Below are 14,977 nucleotides of genomic sequence, written 5' to 3'. Positions count from 1 at the left end.
CTGATAATAAACGTGTGTTTGTGTGTTCATGGCTGATAGTAAAGGAATGGCGGGAGACGCCGTGGTACTCCCTATCAAGAGCATCAGTTCTGACGCGTTTTAAGCTATTCTTCTGATTCACCACTAGAGGGAAGGCGTGCTCTTTAAGAGGTTTACGATTTATAATTATTATCACATTTTTGAATTTGATCAACTTAAAAACGGAAAGTTTAATTATAACATAATTATTTTCTTGTTACTCGTTACACTCGGGCCAAACTTTACAAACAGGACCAGAGAAGCAAGTTAAAGCTGCACCCATCCATCTAGGGCTATTCATTGTCGTGGAGGAGCTCCGGTTCCACAAGGAGACTCCATCCTAGAAACCGCCCCCTCCCACACTGGATGCCCCCGCTTCAGATGGATCTCAAAATACATAAAGCCTCCATGTTGCGCACTGGGCATGTTGGCCCCACACTGATGACCAATTCCTTTGAAAAGTCTCTGCTGTAACATCGAATTTTATTTTTATTTGCATCCTGAGTTAGTTTCGATCGTGTGTTTGGACGATAATCTCCCGGATCCTGTTCGCGCGGTTCACAAGGCACGCCGTCACATTTTTCTCAGTGGATTCACGCAGCTAACCAGGCTAACCTAAGCTAACTCGGAGCCAGTTCAGATCCAGCATCGGACCGTTCGTCACACAATACACACACTCGTGTTGGATGAGTGGTCGACCAAGATCATTGTTTACATCTGTTGACATTAACAGAGGAGGCATTTTTGGTGGTGTAATGCCCTAAATGACAACCAGGTCGACCAGGATCCCACCCTCCTCTTCCGACGGTGCTAGCTGGTTGCTGGTTCGCGCCGCCGCCACAACGACGCCTCTGATCGGCCGCTAAGCCTGCTGGCTCTGGGGGCTCGCAGGTTCTCCGCGCCTTTAGACCCACTAGCTTAACTAGTTAGCTTGCACAAGAAGCGGGCTCGGTTGCTGGATAAGACAAACATTCACAACTGTAAAGGAAACCCGCATCCGTCGCAATGGACCACATGTCCATCATCACACAGGTTTCCAATCCCAAAGAGGAGGAAATCATCTCGTTCAACCAGGAGAAAGGTAAGTCAGACAAGGATGGGTCACGTTAGCTGCTGGATGGTAGCTGTTTGAGATAGCACTCAGCTGACGCCCGCTATCTTGTAGATAATAAGACAACCTGGTTGCCAGTTTGTCTTTCTAATGCATGCTCAGATCCTAACGATGCACTAGAATATACAACACGTTATTTGTGGATCGGTCCACTATTTTCTCCAGGCGGTTCCTGTTCTGTTTCATTTGAGTGATGGTCCCAAGAAGCGTTCATCTCAGTAGTTTACATTCTGATGTCAACAAAAGCGAATTGGTTGTATACCCAAAGCTAGTAAACATGACAGGCTTTTTAAATTGGTGTTAAATTGGTTGTTAAACTTTATCAAGAAATGTATATACATTATTAGACACAATGAAATAAGACATACATTATACATGTATAATGAATGCTGTACATTTGACAAGACAACTAAGGATGGACCTTGAAACTACAAGCATGCACGTCAGTTTGTAAATAGCATCCTATGTTTGGCTTCTTCCATCTTATGTAATTGTTTGCTTTGTACGAACACATGGCACCTAATGGTTATTCGTGCGAAAAGTGTTTGGGATCCGCTCTCCAAGGAAAACCATGTCAATGACCCATAGATGGGTCGACGCTGCTTTTCTAGAGAAATGACTCATTCAAATAAAAAAAAAGTCCACTTGAGACACACACCATGAGGAACAAAGGAGCATATGTTTTTATTGAAATACTGTAGCTAGTAATGTTGGAAGACATACCTAGAACCATGAGTTTTCCCTCCAAAGGGACAGTGCATCTTTGTGTATCATGAACGGATTATGTGAAACATAAACCCTAAATAATCATGGGAGACTTTGATTATTCTTGCACATTGGACACTCAATCAACGGTTATAACCATTTGATACCCAAATTCTTACTTAGGGCACTACGTTAATTTTTTTATGCTTTTGAAAAGTTTTGTTTATTCAAATTGTAGAGTTTTGCATTTCAAGCCTTATAAGCCTGGATGTGCTTGTCAGTAAAAGTCCTGATTCCTGAGCTAGACCTTAACCGGGGCTATGTGACATGTTTGTAATGGCTGGCACTGGCAGTCATTATTAATTTCCACAGTGTGATAATTTATTGAGTATGAGGAGTTAATGATATTAACGTGCCTTTGCCATGATCCAGGCCTGCCATGAGCAGCAGGAAGGTCATTTGTGGCCACCCTGGCCTTTGTCTGCCTCGAAGTCTCTCATTCTCTCTCTCGTCAGTCGTCTCTGGTTGCCTGGAACGAGCAGCCGGGATCTGTTTACCTTTCCCCAACAGAATGGGCTCAGAATGGCTGTTTGGAGGACAGAACAAGACCCGTGTTGACACATAATCGATATTAATCATTTGAGCAGCATCTGATATTCCTCTGTGTGGACAAACATCAGCGAATCAGATAGCAGTTGTAATCTGACTGTGTTATTTGTGTGATGAGAATCTGTTCTGTTTGAATTATTATATTGGTGGGAGATTCTACAATATCCCTAGTTAAGAATGGTCTTGGACCCATATTGTTATCGGTGCATCTCTTACAGTAATTAAAAAGGTTGATGGTTTATATTTGTAAGGTTTATGCTTGGGGAAATATGTGAGCACTACCTAATAAGAGTAGCTTTCTAGGAACGTTGGCGGTATAGTCCGAAACACAATCTCAATTTTGTTTTGGACCACTTGTCCAAACAGCGTACTTGTCTTCGTATGCGTTCATACTTCAAGTCGGACAGCTTCTCCCTTTGGAAATACTGTGAGGTAAATGTCAACATTGTTTAAGAAGTGGTAGGCCTGCAAGCTTTGTTAAAGATACAGGCTGGTCATACAGGGGCTTTTGAAGCAGCGCATGGAAAAGTGTGAAGGACACATTCACAGGCTGAAACAAATTCAATTTACAGAAATGGATCCAATCGTATTTGAATCATCAATACCTTTATGGTTAAAAATTACAAGCCAATACAAGTATGGTGCATTTCAAAATTCATCGTACATTTCTTTTTTTTTTTTTGCATTTACTGGTAGTTGAGCATCTTGGCAGACAATTTTAGACATGATTTTTGGGTTCTGCCGCCATGTAAACAATAACAATTTCTCTGTACATTGGGCCAAATCGAAAGTGAGAATAATCGTAAGTCGCGGCCCTAAATTTTTATGAATGTCTTGATGTCCCCAAAGTCAATGTGAGAATAAGTTACGGAGCATAAAACCCGACAGTCAGTCCTTGGTGGTGGCACCCATAACTCAACACACCTCTTTCCCACTATGCTGGGTCTCCCAGCTGCTGCCTTGGGGCTTGGTTTTACAGGTAGGCTAGAATGGCTTGAAATGGCTCCAGGTTGTCTGGACAGAAATTGACCACCTTTGCCCCCACCCCCCTTATGTGTACCTCCAACACGTGTCACTCTCTGACACTGTTTAGGCTGCGTGCCCTACAATACTAAATATAGACTCTCTCTCCCTCTTTCCCCCTCTCAGTCCCTCTTGCTCTGCTGGCCGGGGTCTCTCATGGTATAACTATTTTGTAAATATTACAGTTGTGCATGTGTTGTTGTTTTTTAGACTATTTTAGAAACCTCTGAACATCTAAAGGTCCATTCTTCAGAAGCAGTTGGGTGGTTCTGGTGAGGGGTTGTGAGGAGTTTGCTCCTTAGGATGAGGAATGGCAGTTGGAGGAGGTGGTGGCCCCGGTAGGTGGTGCTTTTGGTTATTTATAGCCGTTACTCCATCTAACTAAGCTGTTGGCCGGGACCTTTATGTAGCCACTGAGTTGAATGAGCTCGGCTTACACGATCCCTTCACCCCATCAGAACCAGAATGGACCGGCACCACTGGAACCCAAAGCCTTTCCAATACTATGTGGGTGTGGGGGTGGGTGTTATAAAAGTAATATAATACTTTTTTAAAGTAAACCAAAAAGTGTTGAAATGTAGTGCAAGCAATATTAATAACTGAGAAATTCAGTTAGAAAGTCAGCTATTGTCAAATGTCATTCTAACGATAAAATGTTCTCACTTTTAGACGTTCAGATTTCTTAATATTCTCTACTTTATATTTCTCTACATTGTTGACAATGTTTCAATGCTGAATGGGGTAACTTGATTTGCAGGCAAGTAACTTTATTTCAGATGTTTCACAAGAAGAAGAGAAATCAAAACTAGGAACATTTCTCATAACATTACTACTAAAATGGATTACTTTATAGACTCCATCAACTCCAGTGAACTCCTTAACTATTTGTTATAGTCCCGTCTGTTAGAATGCAGGCAGCGGAAGGAAGGAGGTGTGGGAAACTTTTCACACCTATTTTTATCCTTTTATGCCGTACAAAGTTACCCTTTGAACCTTGACCCCTTCTGACCTGCTGGACAATCCCATGACTGGGCATCCCATGACTCCCGGAGCTGAATATCAAACATGACGTTTTCTCCTCGACCACTGTAGTCTCTTACCCTTATATCACAGCTATATAGGTTTATAATAAATGTATATTATCCCCTATAATGGTGCCAATTAAAAGGCTAATGCCTAATGGTACATTGCACTTCACCATTCCGTACACTGTCTAAGAACATTGGAGGGGACTCCTGCTGTCAGAAAGAGGCTCACTTTAAGCCCTCGACGTCACACAGAATATCATTTAAAAACACTGTTTAGTGGCTTCGTCTCGGCTTCTGAGGGTTTTCATCACGGGCATATGTTTTTTCACACCCTGCGGGACGCCCAACACTTGCCAAGCAGCGTGGTATGGAGACGTCCCCATGCGTATTATGGATGCAGAGGAGGAGAGTTTTCGCAAGGCTTTCTCAGGCCTAAAATTACATGATGTGTCAACAACCACAATCCCACCCAGGAGCCACTGCCTCATGGGAGAAGTTTTGGTAGAGCTTTTTAAGGTGTGGGTGTGTGTGTATGTGTGGGTGCCAAGAAAAGTGACAAGCGTGTAAAACTCAAATGCTTTATTGCTGTTTTTTATGTTTAGTAGTCAATAAAACTTTTGATCTTTCATTTTAAAGCTTTGCAGAGTGGCTGATCTCCGAACATAGACATTTAAAAAGTTGCTTGATCGTTTTTTAATTACTGTTGCTGTCTACTGTCGTCATGTCAGTACACTATTCATTAGTCAGTGTTTTTTTATCGGTTCATGCCACGCGTATTGTGTACACGTTAGTATCTTGTGTGTCGGAGCTAGCCCCGTTCCATCTCTGGGCTGGCTGTAATCTGTTAAAGGGTTCCCAAGGGTATTTGAGCCTGAGTCAACATGGCGACTAGGGGCCCAGCAATGAGGAGTCGTACAGAGACGACCACACGGCCCCGGCTCGCCTTATCCACTAATGCAGAGTCAAATGACAAAACCAAGTCCGGCACCATCGGAAGGAAGCTGTGGTTCTGTGCTCGACGTGGGCTATTTGTAGCACGCTGTACTGTACCTATCGAACCATCATTCACACTCATTGCACCATAGGGGGACCGACATGAGCGTATTGTATTGAAACGTCATGAATTAAATGTGGGAAACAATTAAATCATGTTGGGTATTTTAACTATTTCTGTTTCTTAAAAGGGCTCCTTCCCAAAATGTTGACAGATATCGATATAGTTTGGGCTACTCTGTTCTGGTACATGTAAGCTGCCAAATGTTAGGCCAAGCCATTTAAGGTAATTTCTTTGCTATTAGAACAGTATTTCGAACCAGAGTAACTGGTTCATCAAAGAGATTTGTTGTCAGCTGACACTGTAAACCAATCAGAGGGTCTTGTGTGACGGCAGTCTACAAGTCACACTATGGAGCCTTGGCTAAACTAATTCAGAGCCCAAGTGGCGTTCCTGACAGGTCTTGTGTTTGTGATTCGGTTGAGCCACTGGGGATGGTTCACTTTAATGAAAGATTTTGTTGTTTTCCAACTGTCACTCACTTTTAACCTTCTGTCAGGAAGGTTAAAGGAAGGTTCTGGTTTTTTTCAAACTGGTACCATCTTCTTCTCGTTTTACCGCGGGGGTTTGGCTGTATAATTGGGGACACTGATGTTAGTTTTCTTCAACTTCAGTCTCAAGAAATCAACAAATTAATGAATGGATGAATCACAGACTCGTAGCTGCAGGGTGATGCAATGTGTGTCTTCGCTCTCTGCAATATTTTGAAATGCATAAACTAGTAAGAAAAGGCAGCTCTGAGTGAACCGCCCACAGATTCGGTGACGAGGACTGGATAATGTAAAGCCTTTGTTGCGGCACAGCGTCTCCTTTCTTCCAAGGCAACGTGAAGTAAAAATCGGTTGCCTCATTCCCCTAAGGCATGGGGTCAGAAGATACTTATTCATCAAAGCACGTCAACGAGGTATTTGATTGCGTCAACCATTTCTGAAGCATCACATTGATCTGACCTCAGTTAAAATGGGGAGTAGGAATTCCTACTGTCTCCATTCAAATCCCGAAAGATCAAATCGCATCCCTCTTGGTTTTCTGTTATTTGTATACTCTTGGCTGACTTGTAAATGCGTCACAATGTCAAAGATATGCACTGAATGCCATTGTTTGACGTTGTAGAGCTTTCAGTTTGTTTTACACCGATTGTTGGTGACGGTAAGACGGGTGGGCTGTTTACACAGGAAGCCAACGAAGACGACATTCTTTCTCGACGCCAGACAACTAATGAAGTCTGAAAAAACCTACGCTCGTCAAACGTCGGTTTGAAAGCCACCGATAAAAGCTGTATTTCTTTGGGTACTTTGTTGTATCCAAGTAGAGAACTTTTGGCAACAACTATTTTCTGCTTCCCCTGTGTGTGTGTATGTGCGCACTCTTACTCCTGCCAGAGTGTGCTATTAACTTCAAACTGATGCGTCTCTCTGCATAATGGCCTTGCAAGTCTCAGTGACATCCTGTCGCACTGTACACTGTCGTCAGATCAGCAATCGCTGACTCATTCGGCGATTTAATAGCGTCTAGACTATGTGCACACTCAAACCTCATTTTATATTTAAATGCGAAAGCAGGTTAGGTGCGTACATCCCGTTGATGTCATACATGACATGTGAAGGACTTGAAGATGGTTTGGCTGAAGTGTTTGATGGCGTCAGCAATTTCCTGCCACTTCCTGTGGAATTCCCCTATCGCTGTTGACACTGGACACACACACACTCAAACTTGTTAATTTGGGGCTCTGTGTTTACACCGAAGGTTATCAACAAACCAGGGAATTTAATTATAAAGCGCTACCACCAGCTGATCGTTCGCTTCCCCTTAGTCCTTTCAAAAGGCTTCCCACGCCCGGTCCATCCATGCTTGACCAGTAATGCCTGCTGATGGTTCCTGATCAACGGTCTCCTTCTGGATGAAGACCTCTCCTCTGTCTCGATGTTGGATGAAGAGTGCCCCTTGTCGATGTATGATGGGAGGCGGCGCCGCACAGGGCTTGAGGGCGTGGGGTTTAATAGGACTTGGAGCCGGTGACGAGGTGATGGTGGTGCAATGTTGGTGAGAGAATATACACCATTAGTCTGCTGCGTCCCTCGTCCCATTGCTCTTTAACAGTGGCACACAGTTCTCCACTACTTTCATCCCTGAACAACACAGCTCTTGAAACAGTCTGACATCGAACACAATGGAAGATGATTTATTCAGCATTGTCTTTCAAGATGTAGACAAAAAAAAACACGGTTTTGCATATTCTTTCTGAGGAAAAGCGGCTGGTTTAACAGAATGTTTTGGAGAAGAGACGACACACGGATTTGTCTTTGGAGAGAATAGAAACGACAGTACATCGTTGGCAGCGTGTTCGGCTCCTCTCTGTGCTGGTGGAGTCACAAGGTGGAGGAATTGGTGGAGGGTGTCTCTTGTTGTAAGGGAGGTAGAGGAATGTGTACAACCACCCCCACCCGTGTGTGTGTGTGTGTGTGTGTGTGTGTGTGTGTGTGTGTGTGTGTGTGTAGTCTAGCTGCCTCGCTCGCTCCCCTCCTCACCTGCCTAGTGAAACGTAGTAAGGGGGAGTAGTTGAGACACGAAAACGTAGATCACTCGGTGACAGGAGGCCTAGTGGAGGGGGGTAAGGGGTGGGGGTTAGGGGTGGAGGTTAAGGGAGGTGAGTAGGAGGCTCCCGCTCCCTCCTGCTTGTCTCTATTAATAAAAGCTCCTGGTCTGATTTTGGCTCCGCTCCAGGGCCCCAGAACGAGAATGCGGTCGCGATCAGAGTGAGTTACTATCTACTGTAGAGCTGCTGCGACCAATCAGCTGACCGAACAGGCCCCATGTGACCCAGGCTGTGACACAATCAGGCCCCCAGTCAACTGCACCTGTACCGACGCAGTGGGACAGTTGCCTGCTGTTATGATGTAATCTGCTCTGTGCACTGGACTGGCTCTATGTCATACACTCTAATGCTAATACGTTTTACATTGGAATAAATATATATCTAAAAAGAATCTGGGCAGACCTGAAGGTTCAATTGTATTGGTCCTGAAGCAGTTAAGTTCAGTTGTTTTAGCTGTTGAGCATGGCCAGCTGTTGGTTTCCATAGAAACCCAACTGAACACTGTACTACAGTATTGCGTCACCTGACTTATTCCAAACATTTGTGGACCGATTATTATATTGGCAACCAGTCGCTAAACAATCCTGCGTTTCTTTTCCATAGACATTTTTTTTTCTAATTAATTTCAGTTGAATTCTATTGTGACGAGTCCACTCTGAGAGAACAGGGTTAGGAGCTAACCCGTTGAATTAGCAAGCAAAACCATCCAATTCATACTTTTGTTATTGTTTATATGACCATATGACTAATAAACAGATGACTGCCGATGTGAAAGATTGTTTAAGTTAACCTCGGCCTGTTGTGTTGGTGTTCAGCGGCGTCGCAGTCCAACGTCAGCCTCAAGAAGCAGAGGAATCGCAGCATCTTCAGCTCCTTCTTCTGCTGCTTCCGCAACTACAATGTGGAGGTGCCCGCGTCCAACACTATCAGCAGCTCTCTGCCACCCCCAGTGGAGGAGAATGGAACTCCGCCCAAGGTAAGACATGCTGTGATTGTCCCCTTTATCAGAGGGACTCAACAGACACTAGCGTGCTCATGTACAGTTCACACAATAAAAGGTCAAACCAGGCTTTTCACCTGAACCGTAACCTGAACTGATACTTATTTATTTTACGTATTTATATTTTTGTGTAAAATAATAGTGTGTGACTAGTGCTATATTAAGTGTTTTCTTTCTTTTTAATTTTTCTATCCACTCCTTGTGTTTTAATGTTCTCTTTCTTGTGCGTCTCTTTTTGTGTCTGTCTTCCTTTGTGTGTGTGTGTGTGTGTGTGTGTGTGTGTGTGTGTGTGTGTGTGTGTGTGTGTGTGTGTGTGTGTGTGTGTGTGTGTGTGTGTGTGTGTGTGTGTGTGTGTGTGTGTTCCTTCTCTGTGTCGTAGTCCGACCAGGTCCAGGTCATCCCTGTCCCTAGTGTATGTAATGCCTTTTTATTTATTTCTGTTCTGTTTGCATGTAGCGTGGTGCTGGTGCCTGGCCGGCCTGGCTGGGTACCAGCACTCCTCTCATTGCTTCAGCTCTCCTCAAGGCCCCCTCCTTGGGTTGTATCAGTACGCTGCGTAGCTGTACGGTGCAGAGGCTGAGCTCCGTCAGAGGTGTTTCCAGTGCTGTCTGGCCTGCATGTGAAACACTGGTGCTTTGAATGTTTAAAACTAACCAAGCAGGCCACTTACCAGAAAACAATGAAATTCAATACACAAAATCATGCGAATTGGAAGTGGGATACAGTCAGCTGCTGGGAAGTGAGACAGTGTTTTTGTTTTTGCTTTAATAGTCATCGAGGAATGTAATGGATTTGGTCGATTTGCATGGGCTTTCTGCAACCCTCTCACAAGAACTAACGTGTCAATTTATATGCGGAGCGTTGACCATATGAGCTATTCTCTCTCGCAATGGGTCATAATACTATCCATATCCACTCAAATATGTTATGCATACGATTTATAAATAGGATTTCAAATGAAGCACTATGCTCCAGTCAGAGTGGCCCGGCATGATGAATAATGGAACCACCAAGTACTTTCATTCGGCTGTAGTTCACCATTCATTCATAACTTTTGAATGAGTGGGGGCTTTCTCCAACGCGTGATTGTTTAACCGCAGCCAACCAAACCTCTGCATGGCCTGAATGTGTGAAAACGCCTCGTGTAATCCAGGATTCATCAGAGATTAGGACAACCCACAAATCCCAGCGCATTAAAGGCAGCTCGTGGGTTGGCAGGCAGCGGGTGGTACCATGTGCAGGGGGGGTGGTTGTTCACAGACGAGGCCTTTTATAAACCCCTGGCTGAGGCCCCCATTTCAGCACCAGGTGTTCAAAGCTGTCCACTCGTGACATCACAAGGGGGAGTGTCCATAAAGATGTGTGATGGATGAATCCAACTCCAGTTTACCAAGTTTGCACAGTCCACCAGCGTTGGGACAGTTTACCTATCCTTCATACATCTAGGTGGACTCTCCCACTTTGGTGGAGGGATATTGAAAATGGTTTGGAGTGCCTTACCTCCCTCACACCTGGCAGTAATCTAGCGACCCTTTTAAAAACATAATTTGCGCCTCATCACTGCCCAGCAATTGACCCTTCCATTAACATGGGGATATGCGTCGCAGTTTGAAGCCTTGCACGTGAAACCACCATGCTCGAAACATCCGCACAGGATCCCTGCCTTGAACTCCACGCACTCCTAATCCCCACAGCGTGTTGCAGGGTGTCTGACCCTCCTCTCTTCCTCTTCTTCCTCCTCTTGGTTATCCAACCGCCTCTGCAGCCTCCGGCCAAATACCTCCTCCCGGAGTTGACGATAGCGGACGACGGCAAGAAGTGTGTTGTGATCGACCTGGACGAGACCCTGGTCCACAGCTCCTTCAAGGTAGCGGAGCCGGGGGGGGGGGGGGGGGGGGGGTGGGCGTCCGGGCCCAGACCTGATGTTCTCAAAATATCCAGACAGGAATGTTTGTTATTGCAAATGCTACACCTCCCCGCCCCCTAGCCTCATGCACTCTCCTGATTCGCTGCTTGCAGTTTTTGTTTTCCTTTGTCAAATAATACAGGCGACAGCGAGCTAGAAATAGTTGAATACACATTAAGTGTTATTTGCGCAGCTGTTTTCATGAGTGGCGCAGCCAGTTTTCGTTTTGTTTCCAGGTGTCCATTTCTGGTTTTGGGACACGTACGATACACTGCAAACCACGCAACAACCAAAGTCCCAATTTTGGTTAACTAGTTTTAAAAGTGTCTTCTACATTCTGAAGACTCCTTATGTTGGGACAGCCGGCGATAGAACGTCAACAATCAGCATAAGCCGAGGCAGATGTGGGCATGAGAATCCAAAAGAGGCTCCCCCCCCCCCCCCTCCCCACTTCTGCACCATCTCCCCCACCACTGCCGCCATATGGCTGCCTCGGAGGCTAAACCAAAAAGGTTGAGCTAGTCATGAGGACCATCGAAGGCCCATTTGTTTTGGCAGGAAAAGGCGTGTATTATTTTCCCCCTTGGCCCCTGTCTCTCTCTCCCTTAAGACTTGAATGTCTTTCTGGTGGCCCGTGTTTGGCCGTGTGCAAGAGGGACCTCTGCTGTTTGGTCGGGGTACTACAGCACATCAACCTGGGCCGTGGTGGAGGAAACTGACTTGTGCGGTTGTCTTTGTTTTGTTTGTTTTGCTGCAGCCTATCAGCAATGCGGATTTCATCGTTCCCGTGGAGATCGACGGTACTGTTCATCAGGTACTGTATTGTCAGACGACTGACACGTCCACCTTTTGCGGAGTTATGTCTTATGTCTTATGACAACTGTTTAGTCCGTAGGCGGGATGCCTGTGTCTTAATTACATGTATCTGATAGTCATTGTATTTCACTTTGGATGAAAGCACCCGTTAACGAATTGGTAACCAATCGCAGTGAATGGATGTTTATGGGTTTCTACTCTGGGGCGCTCATCTTCTGGAGGGAGGATCCTCCTCATGACCGACTCCAACCCAGTTCAAGTAATCCAGGATAGGCTGTGTTGTCCTGGTTGGCCTATTCACGATTACTTGCCCCTGGGTGAGAGTCCTGGAACAGCGAGGGACCACCAAGAAGATTCGTGTCATACAAACAGCATGTAGCTCCACTTTCTCTACATGAAAGGACCTGTTTGGGGGGGGGGGGGGGGGGGGGGGGGGGGGGGGGGGGGGTCTGTCTTTATAAAGATATCTGAAGATTCTATTTAGAGTTGTTATTGATCCTCCTTAGTTGTTAATATCAGATTCAAATGACCAAGTGTTTCAATGTTGTGAACATCAGCGAGGAGGTGAAGGTAACCTTATTGGAGGGAGGTAGCATCTTTGTTTGGTATTTGAGGGAAGTCCCAAGAAACTGTCTGGTAAACATGGGAAATCATGCTTGTGCTGAAGGCCTTTGACCAATCTCCTCAGGTGTATGTGCTGAAAAGACCGCACGTCGACGAGTTTCTACAGAGGATGGGAGAGCTGTTTGAATGTGTGCTGTTTACCGCCAGTCTAGCCAAGGTACGTTACGTTCTCAGACCCTCCTCTCTAATCATCGAATTGCTCTAATGATGCCTTCTACCTCCTGCTTAGCCGTCTGTCTTTTTGTCGTTTCATTGGTCACTTGCTATTGTCACTCATCTTCTGTTGCGACTAACTGCCTTTTCACCAGCCACTCCTCTGTGTTTCTCATTATGGATCTCTTTGTCTTACTCCCCTGCTTTAGCCGGTATAACACGGGTAAGTCCATCATAGCATCGGGACTAGACAACTGTAGAGGGAGAGTGTGTCATAGTAGCCGCCGGTAGTCGCTAGCCATGGTGTAGGCGGGTGTGATTAGTTACCCGCCGGGCATCCTATCTATTTAAACATGGCCGAGTCTAACCAGCTTCCCTCCTTAAAGCGCGGTGTTTACTTACTGCTAATTGGTATCAACGCCAGGAGAGATCAGAGACGCCTGATTCAACACCAGCCGACAGGAAGCTCTTGTGTTCGGTGTGTTCAACTGCCAGCTCAAAAGGCATCATTGGGTTCGATCCCCTCTGTCCACATTCTTAAAGGTCCTGGGTTTGTTCCCTGATGTCCAGAATCCTTGATGCCTCCACCCATTCCTTTTATGCTCCTTTATGACATGTCATTTCCCACGTCACTTTAAATCGAGGTCTGCTCAATAGTCCTAAATAGTAGTCCAATACTGGAGCTATAACGCGCAGCAGCAGCCACTTTCAGCGAAGCGCTCCGACGTGGATCCAAGAGTGTACCTTTGAACTTTGACCGGTTTGACAGTACGCCGACCCCGTGGCCGACCTGCTGGACCAGTGGGGGGTGTTCCGCGCCCGTCTCTTCCGGGAGTCGTGCGTCTTCCACCGGGGGAACTACGTGAAGGACCTTAGCCGGCTGGGCCGCGAGCTGGCCAGCGTCATCATCGTGGACAACTCGCCCGCCTCCTACATCTTCCACCCGGAGAACGCGGTGAGTCCCGCAGCGCCGGCCGAGGGAGGGGGGGCGGGGGACGGGGGGGACGGGCAGGGCTGAGGAGGGTTTAGTTTAAAGGGACCGGGCTGGTTTGGTATAGTTCAAGTTGTTAGTCAGGTTCGCACGGGACTCGTCCGTATCGATGTCTTCAGGATTTAGAAGAAAAAAAAAAGATGCGTTCAAGAGCGCAAGAGGCAGGACAGATGTGTGTACATAAAATAGAGGTGTTGTTAAAGGTGTCGTTGAGTACGATGTGTTAAATACGTGGCGGTGAGATGCGTGTCCCCAGCTCAGCACAGTCAGTGAAGCCCTCTAGGCTGTTTCTTCCCCCTACGGGTCAATGCTCTTTCCTGACGGGAGGTGTCTCCATCGAGAGGTTGTCGCGGCGACCCCCTGACCGCAGCGCCCGCGTCCCCTGTCCACAGGTGCCGGTGCAGTCGTGGTTCGACGACATGAACGACTCGGAGCTGCTGGACCTGCTGCCTTTCTTCGAGGGACTAAGCAAAGAGGACGAGGTCTACGGGGTCCTGCAGGACCTGAGGGGGAGGTAGCAGGACCACCGGCGGCTCCCTCCGCCACCTGCTCCTCGCGGGGCCACCAGCGTGTACCCAGCCCCCCCAGGCCTGTGTGTGTCTCTCTCGCTGATGCCCCCCCCCTCCCCCAACTCCAACTCCCTTGCTCCCTCCCCTCTCCTCACACTCCCACACATCTGACTCAGAACTCAGGCAGAACCTCTCTCTCTCTCTCACACATGTACACGTGCCCGTGCACCCCCTGGTTGCGCCCACTAGGGGGTGCCCATGGAGTCTCACTGTGGAAAAAAAGAAAAAACTAAAACAATGCTATACTTCTACCTGAACCTTCCTCTCCTCTCTGTGACCTGCTGGAGACCGGACATCTCTGTACAAAAAGAGTTCCCCGCGGACGGTGGAAACAGACTGGGCTCCGTATCCGTGCAGTCCCCCCTCCTCTGAGGACCGGAGACGGGGGTCCTTCATACCGTCGTGGTGTGGGGGGGGGGGGGGGGGGGAGACGAGGAAGAGGAAAAGAATAACACAACTCTGCAGCAGACAGGATTTTACTATTTGGCGAAGTGCTTATTTTAAAAACCAAAAGAAAGAAAATTAATTCAACGGTTGTTGTATTTTTGTTCCTGCGGTCTGAAAGGCGCTCTGAAAGGGTTTGAAGGGGGGAGAGAACGGGACGGAGGCCGGGGGGTCCCTGTGTTTGTGCTATGCAGGTAGTCTCTGGTCGTAGAAAAGACCCCCACGCGTCTCCTTTTTGCTTTTCCTACCGAGTGAAGTGCCTTTGTGTGAATGTTTTTAAAGGGGGCTGTGTTTTGTACATGCCGTGCTCCCCCCCCCCCCCCCCCCCCC

At 46.7% G+C, this 14,977-nt stretch overlaps 1 protein-coding gene across 2 annotated transcripts; it reads left to right on the top strand.

Moving 5' to 3' along the window:
• Positions 1-130: 130 nt before the first annotated feature.
• Positions 131-14,627, top strand: LOC130387005 (CTD small phosphatase-like protein). 2 transcript variants are annotated; one of them, XM_056595925.1, is made up of 8 exons: positions 132-1,099; positions 8,960-9,120; positions 9,524-9,556; positions 10,910-11,011; positions 11,808-11,864; positions 12,555-12,647; positions 13,413-13,598; positions 14,027-14,627. In XM_056595925.1, exons 1-8 carry the CDS (start codon positions 1,024-1,026, stop codon positions 14,150-14,152), a joined length of 834 nt encoding a protein of 277 aa, XP_056451900.1. In that variant the 5' UTR covers positions 132-1,023; the 3' UTR covers positions 14,153-14,627. The 2 variants fall into 2 exon arrangements, with proteins under 2 accessions (XP_056451901.1, XP_056451900.1); XM_056595926.1 differs by lacking the exon at positions 9,524-9,556 and having other exon boundaries at positions 131-1,099.
• The last annotated feature ends 350 nt before the right edge of the window (positions 14,628-14,977 follow it).

The sequence above is a fragment of the Gadus chalcogrammus genome, chromosome 8, assembly GCF_026213295.1.
Source record: "Gadus chalcogrammus isolate NIFS_2021 chromosome 8, NIFS_Gcha_1.0, whole genome shotgun sequence".
Lineage (NCBI taxonomy): Eukaryota > Metazoa > Chordata > Actinopteri > Gadiformes > Gadidae > Gadus > Gadus chalcogrammus.
Note: the sequence above shows the minus strand (reverse complement) of the source record. Positions and strands in the feature narration are given on the sequence as shown.

What these genes read in the sequence shown, in the direction of transcription:
- LOC130387005 (XM_056595925.1), top strand. Translation starts at nt 1,024, where the DNA reads ATGGACCACATGTCCATCATCACACAGGTTTCCAATCCCAAAGAGGAG. An exon ending in CTCGTTCAACCAGGAGAAAG is followed by an intron (nt 1,100 to 8,959) that starts GTAAGTCAGACA and finishes GTTGGTGTTCAG; the next exon opens with CGGCGTCGCAGTCCAACGTC. An exon ending in TTACCGCCAGTCTAGCCAAG is followed by an intron (nt 12,648 to 13,412) that starts GTACGTTACGTT and finishes CCGGTTTGACAG; the next exon opens with TACGCCGACCCCGTGGCCGA.